At 47.3% G+C, this 23244-nt stretch overlaps 1 protein-coding gene across 2 annotated transcripts in view; it reads left to right on the top strand.

Annotated features, from left to right (window-relative positions):
* Nucleotides 1-10012, top strand: part of UBE2H (ubiquitin conjugating enzyme E2 H) — a 102605-nt gene extending 92593 nt beyond the window's left edge. For both annotated transcript variants that reach the window (XM_082399259.1, XM_082399258.1), the window contains 2 exons: nucleotides 951-1079; nucleotides 5705-10012. In XM_082399259.1, coding sequence (XP_082255385.1) covers nucleotides 951-1079; nucleotides 5705-5829 — 254 coding nt within the window. In that variant the 3' untranslated portion in view covers nucleotides 5830-10012. The remainder of the gene's footprint in view (nucleotides 1-950; nucleotides 1080-5704) is intronic.
* Nucleotides 10013-23244: the final 13232 nt, after the last annotated feature.

Genomic DNA, 23244 nt, shown 5'->3' with positions numbered 1-23244 from the left:
AGCAGAATAAATTGAAGAGTAGTTTCTATGCTACTATACTTCAGCATTCCCTCTTGAAACAGAAACGTTTTTTATAAAACATGATGAGTAACTAGAGTGGGCAGAGAGATGGAAGCGCTAAGGTTCCACAGTTCACTGTCTGCTAACTGAGCAGCAAATAGAGTGGAAGTTAGAGCATCTCTGAAGTTATGTGGATGTGTGGTTTATTTTACAGGTTTTCAAGCCCTACTTCCTTTATAAAACACTAGGTAACTGCAGGGTTTTTGTTGTTTTTGCTGTGTATGTAGATGTACACCCAGCACCTTGTGCTGAATCTAGTAAGAAGGGAGTTGTTAATGTTTATTAAAATGATTATTAATAAAAGCAGTAAATTGGTGCTTATCTGTCTTATGATTGTTTATGATTTTAAGTGGTTCATATAGGTTCCTACCCTCATTACCTAGAATAATTGAAAAACTGGTTATATTTACCTCCATTAGAAGTTAGGAGAATTGAATTAAATGTCAAGGCCTATATAATTGTATTCAGTTCTTTTAAGATCTGGTGCTTGAATACTTTCAGAGTGGGGATTTTCAAAGCTGTAGAAAATGGCGATGTTAAGAAATTAACTGCTCGCTTTATAAGAATGTAGAGTGCTGTACAGTATTGGGGTACAAGTTTTAGTAAACCATGTAGTATTTCTAAAATCTCAGTTTACAGAGTGGAGTGAATTCGAATTGGGACAGTTGCCTTTCAAAGAGAATATCAAGTGTACCTTTACCTGGTTCTTCAAATTAAAATTAAATTTAAAAATTGGTATTGAAAGGAATATGTAATTTAAGTCCCATGTAATGGACCACTGTTTTATGAAAAAATATCAGTGTAGTTAAATATGTTGACTACTGAATTCAAGTGAATTTTAGGTGAACTTGCTTGTTCCGTGCATGATATATTTCTTGCTTGTTTTTCAGATCTTACCAATATATTTGAGTCCTTCCTGCCCCAGTTGTTGGCCTATCCCAACCCCATAGATCCTCTCAATGGTGACGCTGCAGCTATGTACCTCCATCGACCAGAAGAATACAAGCAGAAAATTAAAGGTAAGGCAAATAGCTTAGCCTGAAGACAGAAGAACTTAAAAGTCTGTTAGGTTTTGATCATTAAAAGCCCTTCTTAGTTACTTGTAATTTTTCTCAGGCCTGAAAAGAGACAGCTGTGGGCTGGAGCAGAGCTCACTAGCCTCTGTAGGTTCAAGGGTCAGAGACACCTTTAGAAAGCTGGAGGTTTCAGCAAGAAAGAAGAGAGAGAGAGCAAAAAAGGAAAGATGAGGAAGTGGGAGACTTATTAGTTGGGTGGTAGTAGACATAACACTGCCAGAAATCCCTGTGACCCCCTATATGAAAGAACCTTTGCTTTCATTTGCTTCCTCTTGTCTTAGAAAATTGGACTTGAGAGTAAAGTATTAATTGAAAGGCATAGTCTCACATGGGCTTATAAATGGAATCATCCTGGCCCTTCAGGACAGCAATTAACTTTGGGAGTTGGGAAATAATTACCAAATTCATCTTTAGACTTTGTTTTATTATATCATTTTACCTGTTGAATAAAAATTACCCAACTGGCTTCTTTTCTTGGTCCCATACTGATTTGCTTACATTTTGGGTAGTTTACATCTAAGGCACATTTCTACTGCAGATACCTGGCCCCAGTGCCCTGGTGCTATGGATTTTTCTATTAAAACTTAAAATGTGCTAGTAAAGTTTAGAAATGTGCAAATAGTAGTAGCACTAGTTAGCTCATCCTTTAAGATTTAGGATCCTGTTTTCCCATTCTCAGTTTACAGGCTAATGGGACACGAATTTCATTAAAATGAAAATGTGGTTGTGAAAGAACAGCTAGAGCTACACACAGGGTTACCAGCATTCACCACGTTGTCCTTTTATCTCTGTGTATGTTTGAGAACTTTCATAGTGAAAAGTCTAGATACATAAAGTTCCACCAGATAGGAGAGGAATTCAAAGTCCATGAAAATAGGCCTACTCTTCTTAACAAATGGCAGGCACTGGTATTTACCCAATTTTTAGCTTGACTCGTTCATCTGCATAGCAGCTCAGAACATGAGCTTCTGCAAAGTGTACAGCCCCTCTGAGCACATTTGCAGGAGATGGCAGTAGAAATAATTTATGAGAACCCAGAATGCATAGGTCTTCACTCTTAAATATGAAAGTATGAGACAGGATGGGAGCATCTGGGCCTATTTATTGAACAGTAGTTTTTCCTTTTCTTCATCTTCTCATTCTCCCCTGGTCTCTTAGGGTATTGTTTGGTACTTTTTGTTGAGATAAAGTAAAAATAAATCTACTCTAATTAACTTACTTAGGTCTCAGGTGCTTTGCAAGTTAATATCTAATTTATGTAACCAGAACACTGACATAGCCAAAGAAACATAATTCAAGAAAACATGTATTTCATTTTTAACCAGATAAAATTCTGTTATGAGACTGTCTTACTTTGACATAAGAATCACTTAACAGTGTCTGCAACCCACAGATATCTCTGTGCAGAGCATATTTCTATAGTTCTTATATTCATTATGCCTCTATTTAACACTATTCCTGTTTTAGTACATATCTGTTATAGTCCCAGTTACAAAAGGAACCTAACCTACGTTTTTATCTTTGAACAGCAAGCTCTAGCTTAGGGGGCTCTAGATTTCTGAAACATTAGTGTTGGCTATCACTTCCTTAGTAATCTGAGAAGATCATGACTATCAGACCTGAGCTCACCCCAGCTTCCTACCTTTATATATATCCCCCCCCCAATCTTTTCTTTGTTTCTTCCTACAGGAAATAAGAGATCTTATTTCTCAGACCCAGTCCCCCCACCAACATGATCTTGTTCTCCATTTATCCCCTTCCTCCTAGCACTGTTGGTCTTCCTTCTCCTCCTGGTTACCCACCACCCCCATAAGTCAAAGGTATCCCCATGTCAGAAGCCTTTATCTGTTCCTGTGGACTCCTTTAGGAGTCCTGCTGTTTGTTTCCCCTCCTCTCTCCTCTTTTTTTTTTTTTTTTTGTGGCTGCATTGGGTCTTCACTGCTACATGCAGGCTTTCTCTAGTTGCGGCGAGCAGGGGCTTCTCTTGTTGCGGAGCACGGGCTCTAGGCGTGCAGGCTCAGTAGTTGTGGCGCATGGGCCTAGTTGCTCCGCGGCATGTGGGGTCTTCCCGGACCAGGGCTCTAACCCGTGTCCCCTGCATTGGCAGGAGGATTCTTAACCACTGCACCACCAGGGAAGTCCTCCTCTCTTCTTAATCATTTGGATTTTTCTCATGACCCATTTTCCTCTCTGCAGCTTTGGTATTTTACCCCTTACCTTTCTGAAAACTTTTCTCGTTCCATTCCTAAACGTGATCATTCTCATAAGATTTGGGTCCTTCGGCCCCTCTCTCCATCCCCCACCCATTAGGGAGCTAATTCACCCCTTACCGCTTTAGATAATCCCCTCCAGGTAGACAGTTTCCACACCTGACATCAGAGGTCAGTGTATGTAACTTTTCTTACCATGAACATGATTCATATTTAGTTGGTGCTATTTTATCTTGTAAATATTGGACTGTCTGTAGGATGGGGCACCATTGGAGCTGTCTAAAGATATGCCGCTTCTCAAAAACCTTTCCTGAGTGGCATCTTAGCCTGCCATTCAGGGCTCTTTGTCACTGTGTGTGATCTACATCTTTGCCTTTACTCCTCTAAATGTATCAATATGTAACACACAAATTGGATGAATTTCAGATACCCAACTGTATCTGCTTCGTTAGTTCTTCAGGGAGAGTTTTCAACCATACAGAAAAACAGAGTGACTTAACCACGTACCCACTATCCAACTATAGCAAAACCTGTACATTTTGCCTTACTTGCTTCAGATTTTTTAAAAGAAAGAAAACAAATGTAGTTCTCTCTTAATGTGTTTTAACATCCCAGCCACTTCCTTCTACCCTGTGCTTTGGCGAGGCTGTCTATGCCTTTCCCCTGGAGTGGCGTCTCCTATGCTGCAGCTGCCAGAGCTGCTTCAAGGGTCAGTGCAGATACTGCCTTCCTGGCTCTCAGGGCCCACAGTCCCTTCCTCCTGCTTCCCATTGATGGCACTTCACCCCCTAACTGCTTTTATCTTTGTCTGTGTTTCCTGCTCATTAGTGACCTTGCTCTTCATTTTTCTATCTCCTGAAAGGCATTGTCCCAATAAGCACTTAATACACATTGGTCTCCTTGAATATACTGAAGAAGGCTGATAGTGTCAACTTGCAGTGTCCAAGAGCAGTGTCAAAGTGCAGCAACTTCTTTCTACAAAGGAAGAAACAAAGTAGCCAACCCATTAGAGAGTAAAAATACAATTTCTAAGGCTTTAGTAAACATTTCTCTCACTCTCAAAAAAATGAATGCAAGTTCCTACCTAGCCAGGGGCTTTTGAAACCTCATTATCTCAGCATAAAATTTTGCTCTAATGAATCTGTAGGGGTGTAAGTCAGAAGCCTGCAAACTTTTTCTGTAAAGGCCCAGATTTGGCCACATATGGTCTCTGTCACATACTCATTCTTTCTTTCTTTCTTCCTTTTTAACAGCCCTTTGAAAATATAGAAAATAATCTTAGCTGGCCCTGCACTGCATCATTCAGACTTGGCCCATATACCTTCTCTTCTAGTCCCTGCAACTCCATAGGAGGAAAAACAAAGCATACGGACGTGAGGATGTGTTTTTCTGGATAGGATTCTGTCCAGTCTTTTCATACTGTGTGTAGGCTACTTACTTGAAAAACCATCTGCACCTAGAGTTTTAGGAAAACGTTTAATTGTGTATTCAGCAGTTCTTAACATTTTTTTCAGCTAGCAGATACAGCCTAGGCTATAGCATCATAAATCTTCAGGTAAATAAATTAATAGGTGGTAAAGTCACTCAGGCTAGCTGTGTCCCCAGGTAGCAGCTCATTCCCGAGCAGATTGAGAGACTGTCTTCACCAGCTGCTTCAAAAACCTGACAGGCAGGATCTGTTTAGACTAAAATCTATTTCTAAAATAATAGATTTGGGCTGACTGTAATTACATAACTGCAAATCTAAAAATGATGGGGGATTTCCTTATAAATTACTATGGAATCATAACTAGTCCTGTTCTATATGGGGGGTGAATAGTTTTATTAACATAGAAAGTAAAAGAAAATGTGAGGTTTACATTTCCCCAGTCCATCAAGTTTGGAGGAGTGCAGCCATATCAGTAGGCAACAAGGAGAGAGTGAGAGCGCCCTGGCTGGAAAACTGGGGCCTGGTTAACCCCAGACACCGTCCTGGACGTCTGCCGACCTTCCTGAGCCTTGCAGGCGAGGCCCAGGGTGGTCGGCTGTCTTGTACACATCCACGTGGGAGGTAATGGCCCAAAGAAGATCTAGCATGGCGGTGCAGTGTATGTGTTCCCCTGCAAATCAAGTGTTCAGATTTGCCTCTCTTACTAAGGGGGCGAAATGCATGAACTCCAAAGACACCTCCCTGTACAATTTTCCCCTTAGATTTAGTGACTATAATAACTGTCATCTTTGTCATTGTCTGTTCCCTACTGCCCATACCGAATAGGGAAAACTTGAACCTCCCTGGGACTTGCCAGCTTTGGGGTCGCTGAAGCACATGCCTGCCTGCTCACTATCCTTGTGTTTTCTTTATCCCAACCCCCTGTGCAGAGTACATCCAGAAATATGCGACAGAGGAGGCACTGAAAGAGCAGGAAGAGGGCACCGGAGACAGTTCATCGGAGAGTTCTATGTCTGACTTTTCGGAAGATGAGGCCCAGGATATGGAGTTGTAGTAGAAAAAGCACCTGCTTTTCAGAAAGACTATTATTTCCTAACCATGAGAAGCAGACTATAATATTCATATTTAAACAAAGCAATTTTTTTTATTACTAAACAAGGTTTTTATGAATAATAGCATTGATATATATATATTATATATCACCCTTTAGATCTTGATTTCTTGGTCATTTCTCAACCTGAGGTGCATAGCATATTCCCACATTCCATTTTGGTAGCAATATGCGGTCCGAATGCATGCATTCATAAGTCCATTTAGCCAAGTCAGCCTGTGTGCTACTGAACTGTCAAAAGAAACAGCCGCTCTGATAGATAGACATGAGTAAAAATAACAGGAAAAAGTTGCTTCTTTTATTGATGGTTCCAAAGAAACAAACCAAACCAACCAGCTCTTGGATGTGAAGATAGAATAGTGCTTTTTCAAACTGGAAAGGAAAACATTGGGGAGGAAAAGGCCTGCTTGGGAGCATTTAGAGCCAGCCATGTCAGAATCAGAGCTGCTTCTTCCTGTGCATCCTAGGTGGCCCCATTTCTGTGGAGTAACAGTATAAAACAGGGAGCTAATTGGAGTATTGAAACTTAAAACAATTTTTTTGACTTGGATTTTAAGTACATTTTTATATGTAGATTCCTGCCCTTCTCGCTACCAGGCCCTGCAGCCACAAGTGTTTTGCTTTGGAGAACCTTTTGGAAATGTTTTCTGAATCTGATTCTTTTTCTTGGGGGTAGAATTTGTAATCCAGGCCTTTTCTGAGAGGACAGGACAGGAGGAGAAGAGTGACTGGGAAGATGTTTCCTCTCATCCAACACGTGCAGAGTCACATCCTCATCCTATTGTTGGCCACTGTGAGACCGCTACCCTGGACTCAGAGCTTTATATTTGAGGATGGTTGTGGGGTTTGGGTTTTTTTTTTTTCTTTTTGGTGTGTGTGCATTGTGCTTAGGTTGCAGATTTAATCTTCACCTACCAAGAGATGGCCTCCTCCTTGGACAGCCACTCAGTGGACCATTAGACTTGGGAAGAAGACCCTACTGGTGGCTGTGACTCCTGGGTACTCTCGTTCAGGTTTTGATTCTGTTTTCCCTTCTGCTGCTGCTCTTGGCAGCAGCCGGGTCATCGTCTGCTCGTGGGAGTGGGAAATAGGTATTTTAGACCCAACTCACATTCTAAATTTAAAATGAGTAATAATTGGAACAAATAAAGGTTTTTGTACCCAAAGTGACTCTACATGGGAAAAACAAACACAGCTTTTTTTTTTTTTTCAGAGTGAGACTGAATAGGAGGAAAGGATTCAGAAATATGATGTAGAACAGGTTTTGAAGGAAGAGAATTTTCTCTCCTGTATATGTTAAGAGGAAATCAGTTTAAATGCCTGCTAATCAAATGTTTACTCAGCTAACCATATGTCCAGGTTGCTGGCAGAGTTTCTTTCAGATCTGAGTGTTGCCTGCTGAATTTGGAGAACTTCAGACAGTAGTTGGGGGGCGGGGGGGGGGGGTTGACACAACCAGTAGGACAATAGCAAAATTAGCCAATCCTGAAATCTTCTCGAGATGATTTTTGAATGTCCTACTGGGATAATTTAATCCTTCTCTCTGTGTGTTTTTAGTTTATAAGTGCTATATTCCACAAGATTTGAGTCAATGAGATTGAAGATACCCTATCTTTTTTATTCAAAAAGCACAATCAATCTTTTCTTTGAAAATCTATATAAAGTACAACTTGCTTTTAGCATGATTATTTTCCTAAATAAAAAACAAAGAATGTACTTATTTTATGTTAATTACGGGCATGAAGCAAAAGGTTTTCTTTTAAAAAAAAAAAAAATTAAAAGTGCAGTTATGTAGGGCTGTGGTTAGTTAACCGTACTGAGTTATCTATCTAGCATTTGTGGCTTGTTGGAAGGGTAGTATTAACTATTTAACATGTAATGGAGTACTTTAACTCTTATCTAGCACGTTGTCTTCTCATTACTTTGGGGGAGGGAGGGTCTCTGCTGGCACTAACTTGCTTACCTGCTGAATTAGCAGTTTGCTTGTGCTATAACCGTTATTTGTAGGTGCGACTTAGGGTAGGCTTAAAGTGCTGGGTGGTGATTTGAGTTCAAACAATAAAAAACTGTATTTTTTCAATATTGTATAAACAATAGTGTTCTAATTACCTTTCAAAAAAAATAATGTCCAGATAATAATTGCTTTTAATCTTGTCAAAAAACAAAACAAAACAAAAAACTAGTAGAACCAAGTTTAGGGAAGGTATGTGAGCAGTGCCACAGCTCTGTTCCCTGACTAAATCCATGTTTCTCTAACAAAAAGACTTCAGCTTGCCTGTGATCGAGAACTCCAGCACTAGGAATCTGGTGGTGCAGAATTTCCAAATGAAGACTTGTTGGAGGTTGCAGGGGTTAAGAAGCAGATCTGAGTATGACTACAGTGTGTATGCACGTGTGTGTGCGCCCATCCAAGTCTGTGTGATAAAGGTGTAACTAGGCTTCTCTGCTAGCACTGGAAGCTCCTGGAAATTGCTGCCCAGATCACACTGCACCCTCTCATTCTGTGCAAGTCTGTCCTTTTTGGGCACTAACCTTGATCCCATGCATGTTTTTGGCTCTGTGTGGAGCTTTTCCTCTCCACTGGGAAATTGACTTTTGATACGTTGAACAGAATCCCTTCTTACACTAACTTTTTGTCCCTTCCCTGTGCCTGGGAGAGGTAGGAGTAGGAGAGGAAGCTGGAAGAGGGCCTGGCTGTGATTCTGAGGACTCTGGGCCCCCAGTAATAGATGGTAGAGTGAGTCTGGAGCAGGGGGTGGTATGACACCAAAAGCTTTTCCACGTTGTCCCATCATAACACTCAGAGAAGCATTCAGAGCCCCTCAGAAAGGCTGCACATTATTGCTTTTAAAGGTGGTGGTGGTAGGTCAGAGCTGCTTCTGGCAGTTTCCCTTCCCTTCCCTTCCCTTACCTAGTACCCATCATTTTTGAAACCCTGCCTTGTGGTTTACCAGCGCAAGCCATTCTTTGCCCCTGTTCAAATGACTGAGCTCCAGCTCTCGCCAAACACCAGAAAGCAAGATGGCTGCACCACAGCAGCATGCAATCCGCTACCCTCCAGCCGCCCCAGCACTGGGGCCTCGTGGGTTGCGTTTTAAGGTAGCCAACCTAGACACTGGCTTTTTTGCTCTTTTGTCTTCAATCGCATCGCGCTCCTTGAGGTTACTGTGCAGTTTCAACCAGCGTTTTATACTAGTGAGATAATTATCAGAAGTTGCCATATATCTCTCCAGTACCTAACGTTTTTCTTCCACTCCAAAAGCTGTTCTAATTGCCAACTGGCTGATCTAAGCTCCAGAAGAGTGTCTCCCCTCGAAGGAATTTTTTCCCTCACAAGGCTCCCTGAAGCCCTAGTTGGCCTTGGCCTGACACTTGCTTTTTATTAGACCTCCTATTGGGATGGCTGAGACTCATGGAAAGACAGATCCTCTGCTAGCCCCCATAGTGAAGTTGTTAGATACCAACTTTCTGGGAACTAGTGTTTGACTTTAAATGGCATGTGACCCTTCTGTGTTCTAGGGACTCAATTAGAAAAGTGAAAGCCATTAACAAAAGTTAAAAGTTTTATTCATCTCACCAACTTCCTGACTGGGTTCACAGCCTTGTTGACTGAAATCAAATCATTTCTGATTGGGCTCAAAGACCTGCATTTCTTTGGACTTCTGAATCCATGTTCATATTTTCTCTGGCCACTGAACACCTTGGTGATTCCATTAGGGACTGAATGGAGTGGAGGCCCCTTGGGGGTAAGGGAGAGTAAACCCTCAGGTATGCAGTTTCTCCACTCACCTGAGGAAGGGCCAGGACTCTTAATTCAGCAAATATTCATCTTGGCCGTGGGCTTGGGAAGAAATGGCCATTATTTACTGATTGTATTTGGTACATATTGTGTGATACTTGAAGAGATAAAAGGGACTTACCAGCCCTTAATTGAAATCTAAGCTTTTTATCACTTATTTTTTCCTTGCCCCCTCTCCTCCCTTCCACCTTTTTCCTTGCATTGTGATGATCTAGTGGGCACTTCTGTCAACAGGACAAATGCCTCCTCTGACTATAACCTCTTAATAGTTGTGTATAATGAAAACTGTAAACTTTTTTAAATAAAATGTGTATATACCTTGGCAAATGGCTGGACCTTGATCAATAAGATAACAGCCCCCATGATTACTAAGCCCGATATTTTAAAACACCCTCCCTATTCATCCGGCTCCTCTGAGCAGCAGACGATGGCTTGCTTTTTTTTTTTTAAACTGAGAATCTCTTATGAGGCAGGTGACTGGGTTAGGTTGGGAAGCGAGTGTCATATGTAGGCGGTAGTAACTGAGAGGCCCTGCCTACAAGAGCCCTACCCCTATACCTGGAGTGGCAGGTGACTGCTGGCTATAAACAGGGCTGGCTCTGAGGCTTCTCTACCAGAGCCTTGAAAAGCCATCTGTTCTGTGAAGTCCTGTAGCCTGGAGGACCCCGCCTACCCCCATGTGGATCAACAGGTATGGCTCCTGTGTTGCTGTTCAGCCCAAACCTCTAGACCCTGTTAACTAATGCTGAGTAAAGGGTACCCACTTGGTCTGGAATTCACAGACAGTACAGCTTCCTGCTGGGGCTGATCTGCATCAACAAGGAAGGGGAAAGCCGTGGGTGTTGCATCTGAATCTGATCACTGGATCAGCCCAACATTTCAATTCCTTTCTAAAAGCATATGTCCTCTTCGGCCACCAGGTGGCGATGTTGCCTCATTAGTCTATTTACTTTTGCTGGATTTAGTTAGAAGACCCTTTAGACAAAGGGAAAAGTTGTCCTTTGGTCACATGCCCTCATTCCAACTCTCTTCCACTGTTTTCTTCTCCTTATTCATTTCCCCCACACTCCTTTTTTTCCTTACTGCATCCCGATGTAGTTGACTGTAGGCACAGCTTTGTATCCACCAGAGGAGGAGGGTAAGGCCACCCAGGAACCCTGCCAACAGACATCTCAAGCTCCCCTGGCTCCAGTGCTCAGAAACGAAACAGTCAACAGAAGGCTTTGCTGTTGGTCTTCACTAACTCCTCAGCCAAGGTCACAGTGGACCAAAGAACGGAACCAGCGCTGTGAGTCCTGGCGCCATCTCTTCTGTTAACCAGCTGTGTGGCCTTGAGCTCTATGGGCCTCAGGTTTATCTCTAACATGTGGTCCCTAAACTAGTAGGTTCTGACTGACACTTTGTGACTCAGAACCCCATCCAGGCTCTGAAATGAAACCATATCATAGGACTCAGTATCCTGAGAGAGGATATTATATCAACCTGAAAAACACCAAGGTTTCAAGACCAGAGGTTAGAGTTTTAGGACCCAAAGACCTTTGGGAATTTAGAGCACCCATTTTCCAGCTGAAAGAATTAGATCTATGGGACATGTGAACAGTCATCCTATTGATCTCACGCAGGCAGCTGCTTTTAAAAACCCCATGAGTGGGACTTCCCTGGTGGTGCAGTGGTTGGGAATCCACCTGCCAATGCAGAGGACACAGATTCGAGCCCTGTTCCGGAAAGATCCCACATGCCGTGGAGCAACTAAGCCCGTGCGCCACAACTACTGAGCCTGAGCGCCACAACTACTGAGCCTGAGCGCCACAACTACTGAGCCTGAGCGCCACAACTACTGAAGCCCACACGCCTAGAGTCCATGCTCTGCAACAAGAGGAGCCACCGCAATGAGAAGCCCGCAGCACCGCAACGAAGAGTAGCCCCTGCTCGCCGCAACTAGAGAAAGCCCGCGCGCAGCAACGAACACCCAACAAAGCCAAAAATAAATAAATAAATTTATTTATTTAAAAAAAAAAAAAAAACCATGAGGAATTTCAGTGCATCCAGTGGGGCTTGGGTCCCTCCCCCACCAGTAATTTCTCCCAGCATCACTCTTACCTCTCAGCCTCAGTCCAGCTGCTTCCCAAGTGGCAGGCGGCTCTCCACTGCCTGCCTGAGGCACTGCCCCTTTCCTGAGAAGAGGGATGCAGGGTTTCTGAAACATACTGTCCTGGAACAGAAAGTTATGGGCTCAGAGCCCCAGAACTTTTACTTACTTTAAGCTCTTCTTATCTCCGAAGGCTGCTCTCTACCCCAGGGGATAAATTTCTGTGACACTGGGCCCTGGTGTTTTCTGCTCCCTACCTAGAACCAGGGCAAAGAGGATTTGTCTGGCTCTCACAATCCTTGGACCTGCAGAGGCCCGGGAGCCACCTGACAGACTGAGCAGCCTTGCTTATGAGGAGCCCACAGGTTTCTCAGGGACTCAGATGCCCGAGTGAGCCTGGGACAATCTACCTTGGGCCAACCCTGCTCTCCAGTGCCTCACATGGTAGGGTTTGTGCACCCAGAACTTCTTAGAACTGCAGAGGTACCCTTACTAGGGATTTAATGTTTGAAGGTAAAAGACACAGGGGCGTTTCTCCCTCACTTTGTGTGTGTGTGTTGGGGGGGGTGGGGTAGACGCATGTATGTCTATAATGAAGGATGTTTAATTTTGAAAAAGAGCCGGGGCACTTCTGTGGACCTGGGCTCCTCAGAGCTCTTTGGGGCTCAAACTTGGCTTCTGGTGTCAAATGACGGGGCTGGCAGGAACAGACTTGAGCTCCCTGAAAGACAAACTTGGCCCTTCTGGCTGCCCCATCATTGACAATTAACCTGGGAAGGGGCTGCTGGACAGCCGGTGGGGTTTGGCCTTCAGATATCTCTCAGCTCCCCTTCCCTTGGCTTCTACCACCTAAGTCAGCGAGCGCAGAGCTAGCAGCTCCCTTTGAGAAGCTTCAGCCTAAGTTCTGTTCTCTCCAGCTCTATAAACAGTGGATCAGGTGCCTGCCACAATCTACTAACGTGCATGTAAAAGTGTGGAACAAAGCATTTAAAAGATGCTCTTCTACAGATTTCAAAAAATAATGTGCTGGTAACAAATCAGCATTCCAGAAACTTGTGAAAGTCTTCCACAGTGCCCTCCTCCACAGACAGACAGCATCAGCGGTGGCCGGAGAGGCCTTCCCCTTGTGATCCTCACACTGGCCGTGGGAGCCCCTCTGGAAGTGGACCAGGACTTGGCCCCTTCACATTAACTCCTTGTGAGGTGCCAAGAGACCTGGGCACACAGAGTTCATGGCACAGCCAATGCTTGACCCACATCTTCAGGCCACAGATGAGTGTTCTTTCCGTGCTCGACTGGGGCTGTGGGCACCTGTGTCTGTGTGAGCCTCATTCTGCCACCTGGGGCTCCTACGAGATGCCTCCTGGTTGACCAGGTGAGCCTGGCTGACCTGCCCAGAGGCCCTGTGGGCTTGGTCCTTGAGGGTCAGGGCCTTTCCCTACACACATCCCCATTTCCACTGATAGCAGTGACCCCACCCTCTGGGCCCTGCAGTGGAGTCAGAAAATAAAACTCAGACTGAACCCTAGAGCAGAAATATAAAACTAGAATGCCATCTACATAAATAATTTAAAACTTTCTAATAGCCACGTTTCTTTTAAAACAAAGTAAAATTAATGTTTTATTTAACTCAATCCATCCAAAATATTATTTCAGTGTGTAATTACTATTTAAAAATGAATGAGATATTTTGCATTCTCAATTTTGTACTAACTCTTTGAAATCCAGTGTGTATTTTACACAGCACATCTCAATTTGGACGCTTACATTTTCAACGTTAAAGGTAACACGTAGTCCTACCGAAACAAAGTTGGGTTACAGAAAAATGTACACTGCTTGTTTTAAAATTTAAGTTAATTATAAATAAGATGAAAAATTCAGTCCCTCAGTCACCACCTGGTACGGCTCAAGAGCCACAAGTGGCTCGTCGTGGCCACCTACTGGACGGTGCAGCCCTGGGAGCCTCCAGGTAGAGCAGGAAGTTTTAGGACACGCAAATAAACCACAAAAGCGACTTTTATGAGGGATTTGGCGCAGAACCCATAACCTCACCCTCTGCAGGGAATGTTCTGGGGTCGTGCAGAGCCCGCAGGCCGCGGGCGAATCGGGGCCGGGGATGGTAGGGGGGGCACCCTCTGGGTCCGGCCGCTGCAGCCCCCCGGCCCGGGGGCGTGGCTTCCAGGACGCGAGGGCGCCCCCGACCGTGTGCCCCGCCGCGCGCTGCTGGCTAGAGCCCGCGATCTCACGCTACAGTCCCTCCGAGGGCTCGCAGGTGTCCCCTGTGGGGACGGAAGTGGCTCCTCCACGAGTCTGGGGACTCTTCCTCGAGCCAGCTGGGGCGAAGGGCCCGGGGCGGGCGCGGAGGGGCGCGGAGGGGCGCGGCCCAGCCCCGGCCATCTTAGCGCATCCCCCCACCTCTGCCACCAGGGGGCGCGCGGGCCTCGCGCTGCGGCCCTGGCTCCCGGGAGGCCCCGCCCTTCAGCCCCTGCGCCCGCTCAGCCGGCCCGGGTGGGACCCGGAGGCCTCCGGGCGTCTCGCCCGCGGGAGACCTCACTTGGACCTGCCGAGGTGCCCTGCAGTTGCCAGAAAGAAAACCAACGACGTCACTCAAACACAAGCCTGAGACATGGGCCCCACCCGGGGTCCCCCATTAGTGCCGCAGAGGCCGCCCCCCGCCCCCCCTTCCCCTGGCCTTGACCCTCCTTGCCCATCTCAGTAGGATCCAGAGCCTCCCAGCCTGACTGCCCCTTTGGCCGTGGCTCCTGGTGGCCAGCGACAGATGAGAGTGCTTAAGTAAGCAGCGGCTTGTTGGAAGGTCAAGGTGGGGCCCCAGAATTCCTGGAAGGCTTTAAGACCAGACTTGGAAAATGAAAGGAGCTGAGGAACTTCGGAGACCGGCCTCGGGAGCAACCCGGCCAGAACAAGTCCACCCCAGCAGACTGCCCGGCCACCCGACCTGAATCTAACCATCCCTCCTCTCTGCTTCATGTGCTGAAGATAGAAAAGTCCTGGCAGAAGCCAGGACCCTGTGCTAGTGGGTGGGGACCCAGAGGCGAGGGATGTAGACCTCTTCAACGTGATCCCTCTAGGGAAAGAGCCCCCAGAGCAGAAAGGGAAATCAGCACATAGGCACCAAAGTTGATGTGCGTACTACCACTGTGCCCGCCACTCTACAAACCCTCTGTTACTCCCGGAAGGGAAGAGGCAACTTACCCCGCCTGACCTGGCCTCCCCAACTGACCTTTTGGGCAGGGAGGAATAAAGTTCTCGAAAGAACCACAAACCACAGGGAGGGGGCTTCCTGGAAGAAGGGATTTGATCACGGCCTGGCTGGATGGGAAGGGGTTGTATAAAGAGAGAAAGGCGCAGGGCAGCCCAGGTAAGGGAGTGGCCAGGGATGCGCAAGGAGGTGGGAGCGGATCTGGGGGAAGATGAAGGGGGTGGGCGGTCTCAGGGTTCTAGCTGGCCTGGAGGTATGGAGGGAAAGGAGATTGAATGGTGGCTTGGGGCCAAGTCAGGCGTCAGAGGCACAAAACAAAAATACAGAAAAGGAGAGAGAGAGACAGTAGTGGACAGGGGCCCGAAGTGTTCTGCAGAAGTGAGAGGGTTGGGCAAGGAGGGACAATGGCACAGGCTGCAGGGGCAGGTGGGGCAGGGCAGCAGGGCAGGAGCACTGGGGGGCCTGGAGCACAAGGGCAGGAGAAAGGGGCAGGAAGGATAAGAGAGGCCTAGGGGGTATTGCTTCTGAGACCCAGTGGAAGACCACAGCCTCCACCTTGAGCGCCCTCTGTCTTGCTCCTTCTTTCTGTCTTGGCCCTCTCGCTCTAGGGCGGGGAGTCAGCCGATCGGTTTTGAGCAGCCCTTTGGAGAGACCCACATGACTGGGAATTGAAGCCATAAACTAGTGGCTCCTCCAGACCCAGTCAAGCTAGGAATGACTGCAGCCCAGGCCTCATGAATCCCAGATTCCCAACCCTCAGAAACTGAAACAGAGAAGCAGTGTTTGTAGTTTTAAGCCTCTAAGTTTGGGGTGTAGTTACACAGCCATAGATATCTAATACTCTATGACCTTGTGGAACCACTGTATTAGCCTTGGACTGCTTATCTCAACACTTACATTATATGAGAGAGAAAAATAATTTCTATCATATTTAAGTCACTGCTTTAAAATGTTTGTTTTGTTTTCTATTTATTACAACTGAACCTAATATTAAATTACTCAATAGTATAGACTAGAAATAACAGTGGAGTGGGAAATTAGGTTCCTACTCTCTGTCATCCTAGCTTTGGCTTCCACTTTCCACATGTCACCTCACAGTCCAGGAGAGCTGCTAGATCTTCAGAAATCATATTCCAAGTTCTAGGCAATAAGAAGAAGGAAGGAGGGAAGAATAAAAGGTCTTTATCTCCCACCTGACAACTCCTTTTAAGGAGTCTTCTTGGAAGCCTCTTCCACGCTTCCACTTATACCTCCTTGGCCAAACTGAGGCACAGGGAAGTGGGGGAAATGTACTTCTTCAGCTGGGCACATTGCCCCCTTGAATAAAACTGGGGTTCTACTAATGCAATATGTGGACCTCGTGTTTTGGGAATCTGTTGGAACAGTCAGTTCTTTAAAAAATTATGAGACAATTGGGGAAATTTGAACAATTAGTGGTATGTGATGATATTAAGAAATTATTCTAGTTTTTTATAGGTGAGAAAGGTATTGTTTTATATTGTGTGTGTATATATATGTTCAAAGACTACCTTTTAAAAATACATATTGAATTTATGGATGAAATAATATGATGTTTGGATTTGTTTCAGAATAACCCAGTGGTGGGTGGGGATGTAATAGATGAAACAGGATTAGCCATGTATTAACAATTGCTGAAGCTGAGTGCTGGGTACACGGGAGTTCATTATACCATCCTCTCTACTTTTGAGTAGATAATAAATGTTTCATAATAGAAGTTTTTTAAAGTTCTGCTATTAAGTAAAAGTATTGTGATTTATATTTTAAAAATTTGGGTTCTAAAACGCTTGAGTTCTATTAGTAAGGAGTAGCTCCGGGGACACACTGGCAGTCTCTGCCAGTTCTAGCAGCTTAGTTCAATTCCTACCTGGCAGAGACGGTGCAAATGTCCTATGATCTGATGTCCCTCCAGGCCGTGATACCAGCTAGACACTTCCATTGCCTGGTACTTACTGGATCCTTCTGTGTGCCCAGATTTGCATTATGGGTCAGGGAGGAAGGGGGTGTAACTGAAAGCATAAGAGACCTAGGCCCTCATCCCAAACAGTTTGTAATTTATTTGAGCAGACGGTGCCAATGCAACGACACCCACATTCCACGTAGTCACTCCAAGGTAGGAGATAAATAGGTGACAGATTGTTCCATGTGTGTTCCTTCAGCAAGAAGGGTGAGGCCAAGGTGTGCAGGAGGGCTGCATGGAGGAGGAGGCGGGGATGAACTGGGCCTTGACCTGACTTGATAAGGAGAGGAGTCCCATCTGACGAGAGGAGCATGAGATCTGGAAATGGATAGCGGTGATGGTTGCACAACATTGTGAATGTGCTTAATACCACTGAATAGTACACTTCAGTTAAAACAGAACAAACCAGTTAAAATGGTATATTTTATGTTATGTGTATCTTAACCAAAAAAAGGGATGTAAATGAAAAATGTAAAAGAAAAAGAAAGAAAGGGTAGAATACCTGATAAACACCTAAGGAAAGGTAGATACTTATATTCCATACCCTGGTGGAAAAGACAGACGCGGGAACTGGACAGTTATAAACTCTGCGGAAAGGGCTGTGATGGAGACACAGGCAGCGCGGCATGGGGCCATGATGCTCAGGGAAGTCTCCCTGGAGGAGGAGACCTGAGCTGCATCTTCCGAGCTGAGTGGCAGCTGGGGAGGTGGAGGATGGGGGCCATATCCCAGGCTGAGGAAGAGACCTAAATTAATGCTGAGAGCCTGGAACAGCCTGAGGGGGACCACACAGACATTGTTCCCAGATCCTACAGTAGGGGGTAGGGGGAGTGAAAGGCGCAGGGGTGGAGGTGCAGGCAGGGCCAGGGAGGCAGGCGGAGCTGCGGATCCAGGGTAGGAAGCGGGACTTGCTCCTGAGACGTGGGAACCGTGAATGCGCTGGAAGCAGGGGAGATGTGAGCAGTCGTGCACAGGGCAAATGGTGCTATTCTGCAGGCGGGGAGCCCAGCCAGGGTCTGTCGGGGCTCCAGGATGGTGTTGGTCTGCACGAGGGTGGAGGCCAGGAAGATGGATCTCATAAAAAGGGGTTTCTGAGATGGAATTGGAAAGACTTGGTGACATGGGATGGAGGAGAGGGAAATGACAAAGATGGCTCTGGCAGGGTCACAGCTGTGGGGAAAGCAGGGTGGAGGAGCAGTTTTGGACCTGGTGAGAGAGCCAGTGAGACCCTCCGGGGTGTGGAGAAGCTCTGGGGAGGCCCGGAATCTGCTTCGCTGCCCAGGTGGAGGCCTGTGGGCCCAGCAGTTGGCCTTCCATGGGGAATCAAGATACCCAGCGCTGCTGAATTATTCAACGGCTGCCTCTCAGCTGTGAGTGCACTAGCAGGGCCGTGGCGGGCGCTAGAAACTCAGGCTGCTCTGCTGGCTGCCTGGGAAGCTCGGGACAGGGGGGCCCTGAGCCTCCAGGGAGAGAGCCCACCCCTCGCTTGCTGCCGGGCCTCTGAGCCTGGCTGGGCTGGGGCACGCCCCCTCTCTCTGATACCCTCCCTCCTGCCCAGGGGCCTGGTGCCCTGGATGGGCCAACAAGAACCAAGTTCGGAGGGTGGGTCACGTCCTCACCCTGGTCCAGGGTCTCAGCTCCCACCATCTGTCTGCTTATCTCTCCAGAACCCAGTTCTACCACCAGGATCCCCAGGCCCAGGGTGGTGATGCTGGGCAGCTGCAGCCACTAGGCAAGGTGGGCACTGGGGCGAGGCCTCTGGTCCTGACCCCCAGAGCCTGGTGTTGGGCAGTCAGTTGAAACTCTGGGCTCTTGTGAAAGCTTCAGCCAGAGAAGACCGCTCTGGTCATCCTGCCCCGAGACCCGTGTCTCTGTCCCCGCCTATACCCATTGTGGACCCAGATGTCAGCCTCCACAGGTAAAGGTAGCTCTGTTCAGAGCCAGTCTTGAGATACACTCAGGGCCATGGGTGGGTGAGCAGGAAGTGGGCTGGCTGCCCTCGAGGGTCATGGTTTCTCTAAGGTCACACAGCTGGTCACCCAAGGAGCCTGGGCTGGCCCCGCCCTCCCACTTCCCTCTTGTCTGCACTTTCTCAGTGCCTTTGGGCTGCCCCAGACCCCCACTTGCCCACCTAGGATATACCCCCTCTCCCCAAACTTTCCCTTCCTGCACAGGACCATCCATCCCCTCCCCGAAGGCCTCACTCCTGGAGGTGTTTTTTTCGCCAGTGTGATATGTGTTCAGGTAACAATGCCCTATCTCTCACAGGGAGAATTACAGGACTCCTAGGAGAGGCATTTTGGGGTGGCCAGGACCTTCCCACCCAAGGACAGCTGCCAGAGACAGGTCACAGGCCCCAGCGCAGAGCTGGAGTCCCTTGGGGACATCCCAGAGCAGCTGTGGGAGTGAAGGGTGGTGCAGGGGGAGAGGCAGGGCCCAAACCTCCGCCCCTGGGAAGGGAAGAGGAGCTTCCTACAGGCCCAGGGTGAGAGAAGCTTCCCAAAGCCTCCTCCCTCCCTCCTGGGCCAGAGGATGGTTGGGGTGTGAGCAGTGCCTCCTGCACCCCGCCATTCTCCTTGACTCTTACCATCCTCCAGACCTACTTGGTCTAGGATGCCCTCTGAGGAGCCCCCGCAGCTGGGCCTCTGCTACTCTTTGGCACACACAGTTAGCCTGCTGTGGCCTGACTGCGGCCCTGCCATGTCCCCCACCATCCACTGCAACCCCCGTTAGGGCAGGGACCAAGTCCCAGAACCCCAGAATTCCAGCCTCAGAATAGACGTGAGCACTCCAGGTGAGGAAACTGAGGCCCAGCCCAAGAAGGCCTTGCACCTCAGCCAAGGTGCCCTAAGAGGCCTCCCAGGTCACCTCCTAACACTTGCATCTTGGGGAAACCTCTGAAAGAAGTGACAATGTGAATAAGGAATGCTCAGGATGTCGGAGGAGAAATAACTTCTTTGCTTTTCATTTTGATGCAGAGATCGAGGACCAGGAAAAGAAGAGGTATCCGATGGTCCCACCATAGGGTGGAGTCTGGAAAGCAGGGGGCACCTGGGCTCCGGTTACTGCCCCACTCTGGAAACAGGGCACAGGGCCAGCAGGATCAGTGGATATTACTAATGCATGTGCTGGTGGTGGCCAAGAGGCCATCTCAGGCTCCCCAGCTGGGCCTGGGGTGCATGTGGGTGGAGGTTGAGGGGCCCATGTTCACCCAGCTCTGGCCCCAGAGACAGCCCTGGGGAAACGCAGGCTGGTCTGCGGAAAGAGCCAGCCGCCATGTTCTGAGAGCCCAGACCAGCAAAAAGGAGGAGTCAGGTGGAATCCCTGTGTAGTGCTGTCATGGGACACCATCACCTGTCCTCACAGCCTCCCCGGACACTTCTGTGCCCAGCTGTCTTCTCTATACTGATACCACCTGAGATATGAATTTCATTTTTGCAAGAGGAATGACCTGTATTCCTGCCAGGGCCTCCACCCTGGACGATCCTTACTCTTCCTGGGGTGCCCGGCACCCCGCAGGCCACTCTGTTCCACGCAGCTCCCCCCAGACACGCACCAGGCAGCTCTCTCCCCCTAGAGCCAGGATCAAGATGCCCCTGGGATCCTTGGGTACATGGCTTTCCTGGGCGGGGCCTCACTGTCCACCCTGGACCCCCATGCCTTGGGTTTTATTGGTCTGTCTGTCTTTCTGGTTTTTTTGGTTTTGTTTTGTTTTAACTATTTATTTATTTATTTGGCTGCGCCGGGTCTTAGTTGCGGCATGCGGGATCTAGTTCCCTGACCGGGGATCGAATCTGGGCCCCCTGCATTGGGAGCACGGAGTCCCAACCACTGGACCACCAGGGAAGTCCCTGTCTGTCTGTTTATACCCTGCCTTGTTGCAGAAAGGATTTTAGACATTGACATTTTGTACCTAGTAACCTACTCGGTCCTGTGAGATACAGAGGGCGGATTCCTGCCACAGGTGCTTCAACGCAGAGTTTAAGTGACTTGCTTAAGGCCAAACAGAACTCATCCAAAGTCACACACCAGCCTCCTTATCGCCAGCCCAGAGTTCTTTCCACCGGACTCTACACCTCCCCATGAATAATTTGTGCCTGGCTGGCAGGGCAGTCATCAAGCACATCCCTCTTCTCACTTTTCTGGAACATCAACGCCAGCCTCTCTGCTCGCCCTCTGACAGTTCCCCATCTGTGAGCAGGAGAACCTGTGTGTTCAGAATTCGTAGCCAGTTCCTTCCCCTCCAAATAATGTCTCCTTCCTTCTCAGGTGAGCCTCTCATCTCCTGAAGCTGCCCTGCATTATCCTGATTAGAATCTCGTTCATAAAATCATTCATTCGGTTCTGGCCCACACACAAATATGAGACATTCACACACACACACACACACTCACTCACTCACTCATTCACTTTGCAAGAGCACCTACCATAAAGCATTTTTAATTCATAATTTGACATTTGTGATAACAAGAGTAAGAGGAAATGTATCTTTGCATTCTATATGCAAAAAAGTGTTGAATAAATAAATAGCATAATTGAGAAAAAAGCCTTATTTAATATCCTACGAGGGACTTCCCTAGTGGCACAGTGGTTAAGAGTCCGCCTACCAATTCAGGGGACACGGGTTCGAGCCCTGGTCCGGGAAGATCCCACATGCCATGGAGCAACTAAGCCCACGTGCCACAACTACTGAGGGCTGTGTGCTCTAAGGCCCGCGTGCTGCAACTACTGAGCCTGCATGCTGCAACTACTGAAGCCCGCGCGCCTAGAGCCTGTACTCCGCAACAAGAGAAGCCACCGCAATGAGAAGCCCGCACACCGCAAAGAGTAGCCCCTGCGCGCTGCAACTAGAGAAAGCCCGTGCACAGCAACGAAGACCCAACACAGCCAAAACTTAATTAATTAATTAATTAAAAAAATATATATATCCTATGAGAATTACATGCACAGGGTTCTTCAAGTTTGCCTTTGGAGTTCGTGGCAGGGAGACCAGCTGATGGGAGGATGTCTCCTCAGCTGCACCCTGGGTCCTGAGACTCCTCTGATGGAACAAATCCCAGGGCCATTTGGGTACAGCCAGAGCACTTGTGACCTTCCTCCGTGTATGCCAAAGGAATTCATGCTTCCGGAAACAGAGGCTCTGATCGGATCCTTGGTCACCTTCAACATGGAGAGCCCCAATTGGGCTCAAAACCTCGTCAAATGCTCTTGGCCTCCCTGAGGTCCACTCTGTGGTCCAATGACTGGCTCAAGCATCTATCCTTGGCGCTGGACAGGCTGGTGAGGGGGATTTCTCCGAAATCCGGGGCATGTTCTAAAAGGAGCACCTGGTGGCTTATACAGAACAGAGCTGAGGGTACAGAACCTCTAAAATACCAAAGTCGATTGTTCCCAGGTGCTTCAGAAACATACCTGACAACTAACCATTTGTAAGAGCAAAACAATGGAAACAATTCAAATGGCCACCACAAAGGAGCAATTGAATAAACCATGATATATTTGCATATTGCAACTGTTAAGAAAAAAGAGGAATGAAAAATATCTCTACATCCATAGACAGATATAGATATGAAAGATATACTAAATAAAATTTTTTTAAATGTTTAAGGTGGAACTCTTTTTCGTCCTTCTTTTCCCTTCCCTTCCCTTTCTGAACAATATATTCCAAAAGCCATGAAGTGGGCTGAACAAGGTAGACATGCATGCTGTGGTGCAGGTGGGACCCTGAGCCAGGTAAGGAGGGCATTGGTGCAGGAGGGCGTGGGCTGGGGTGTAAGGCAGGCATCCATACAGCCGGTCCTGCCACCCCCTGCAGGGTGTCAAAGCCCAACTAGGACGAGAAGGGCATCTCCATGGGAGGCCCACCCATCACGGAGTGTCAGAGGCCAAATGGAGTAGGAGGGTACCCCTATGGGAGGGTGGACTAGAATGGGGTATCAGACCCCAAGAGAGGTGAGAGAGCTTGTGTTCCACTGAGGGGAGCTGTGGGGGAGAAGTGGCTGTGATTCGAGGTTGGTTACATATAGGGATTAACCAAATAAGTCAATATTTTAAGAGATCAACAGGAGCCAGATTTCTCACTGTTGGAGAGGAAGGTACAAATATTGAGAGAGGGAAAACAAGGAGAAACTATGGAGTTGGAAAACTTGTGGTGTTTTGTCATGTATACATAAATATGGAAATATAGTTCCAGGTAAATATGTATTTACATCTATAGATCCAGAAGTAAATATAAATGTAAACATACTTCCTAGCTCTACCCACTAAGAGGG

This window comes from Balaenoptera borealis, assembly GCF_965194805.1.
Source record: "Balaenoptera borealis genome assembly, chromosome: 7".
Classification (NCBI taxonomy): domain Eukaryota; kingdom Metazoa; phylum Chordata; class Mammalia; order Artiodactyla; family Balaenopteridae; genus Balaenoptera; species Balaenoptera borealis.
This window is presented reverse-complemented; position numbering and strand designations above follow the sequence as displayed.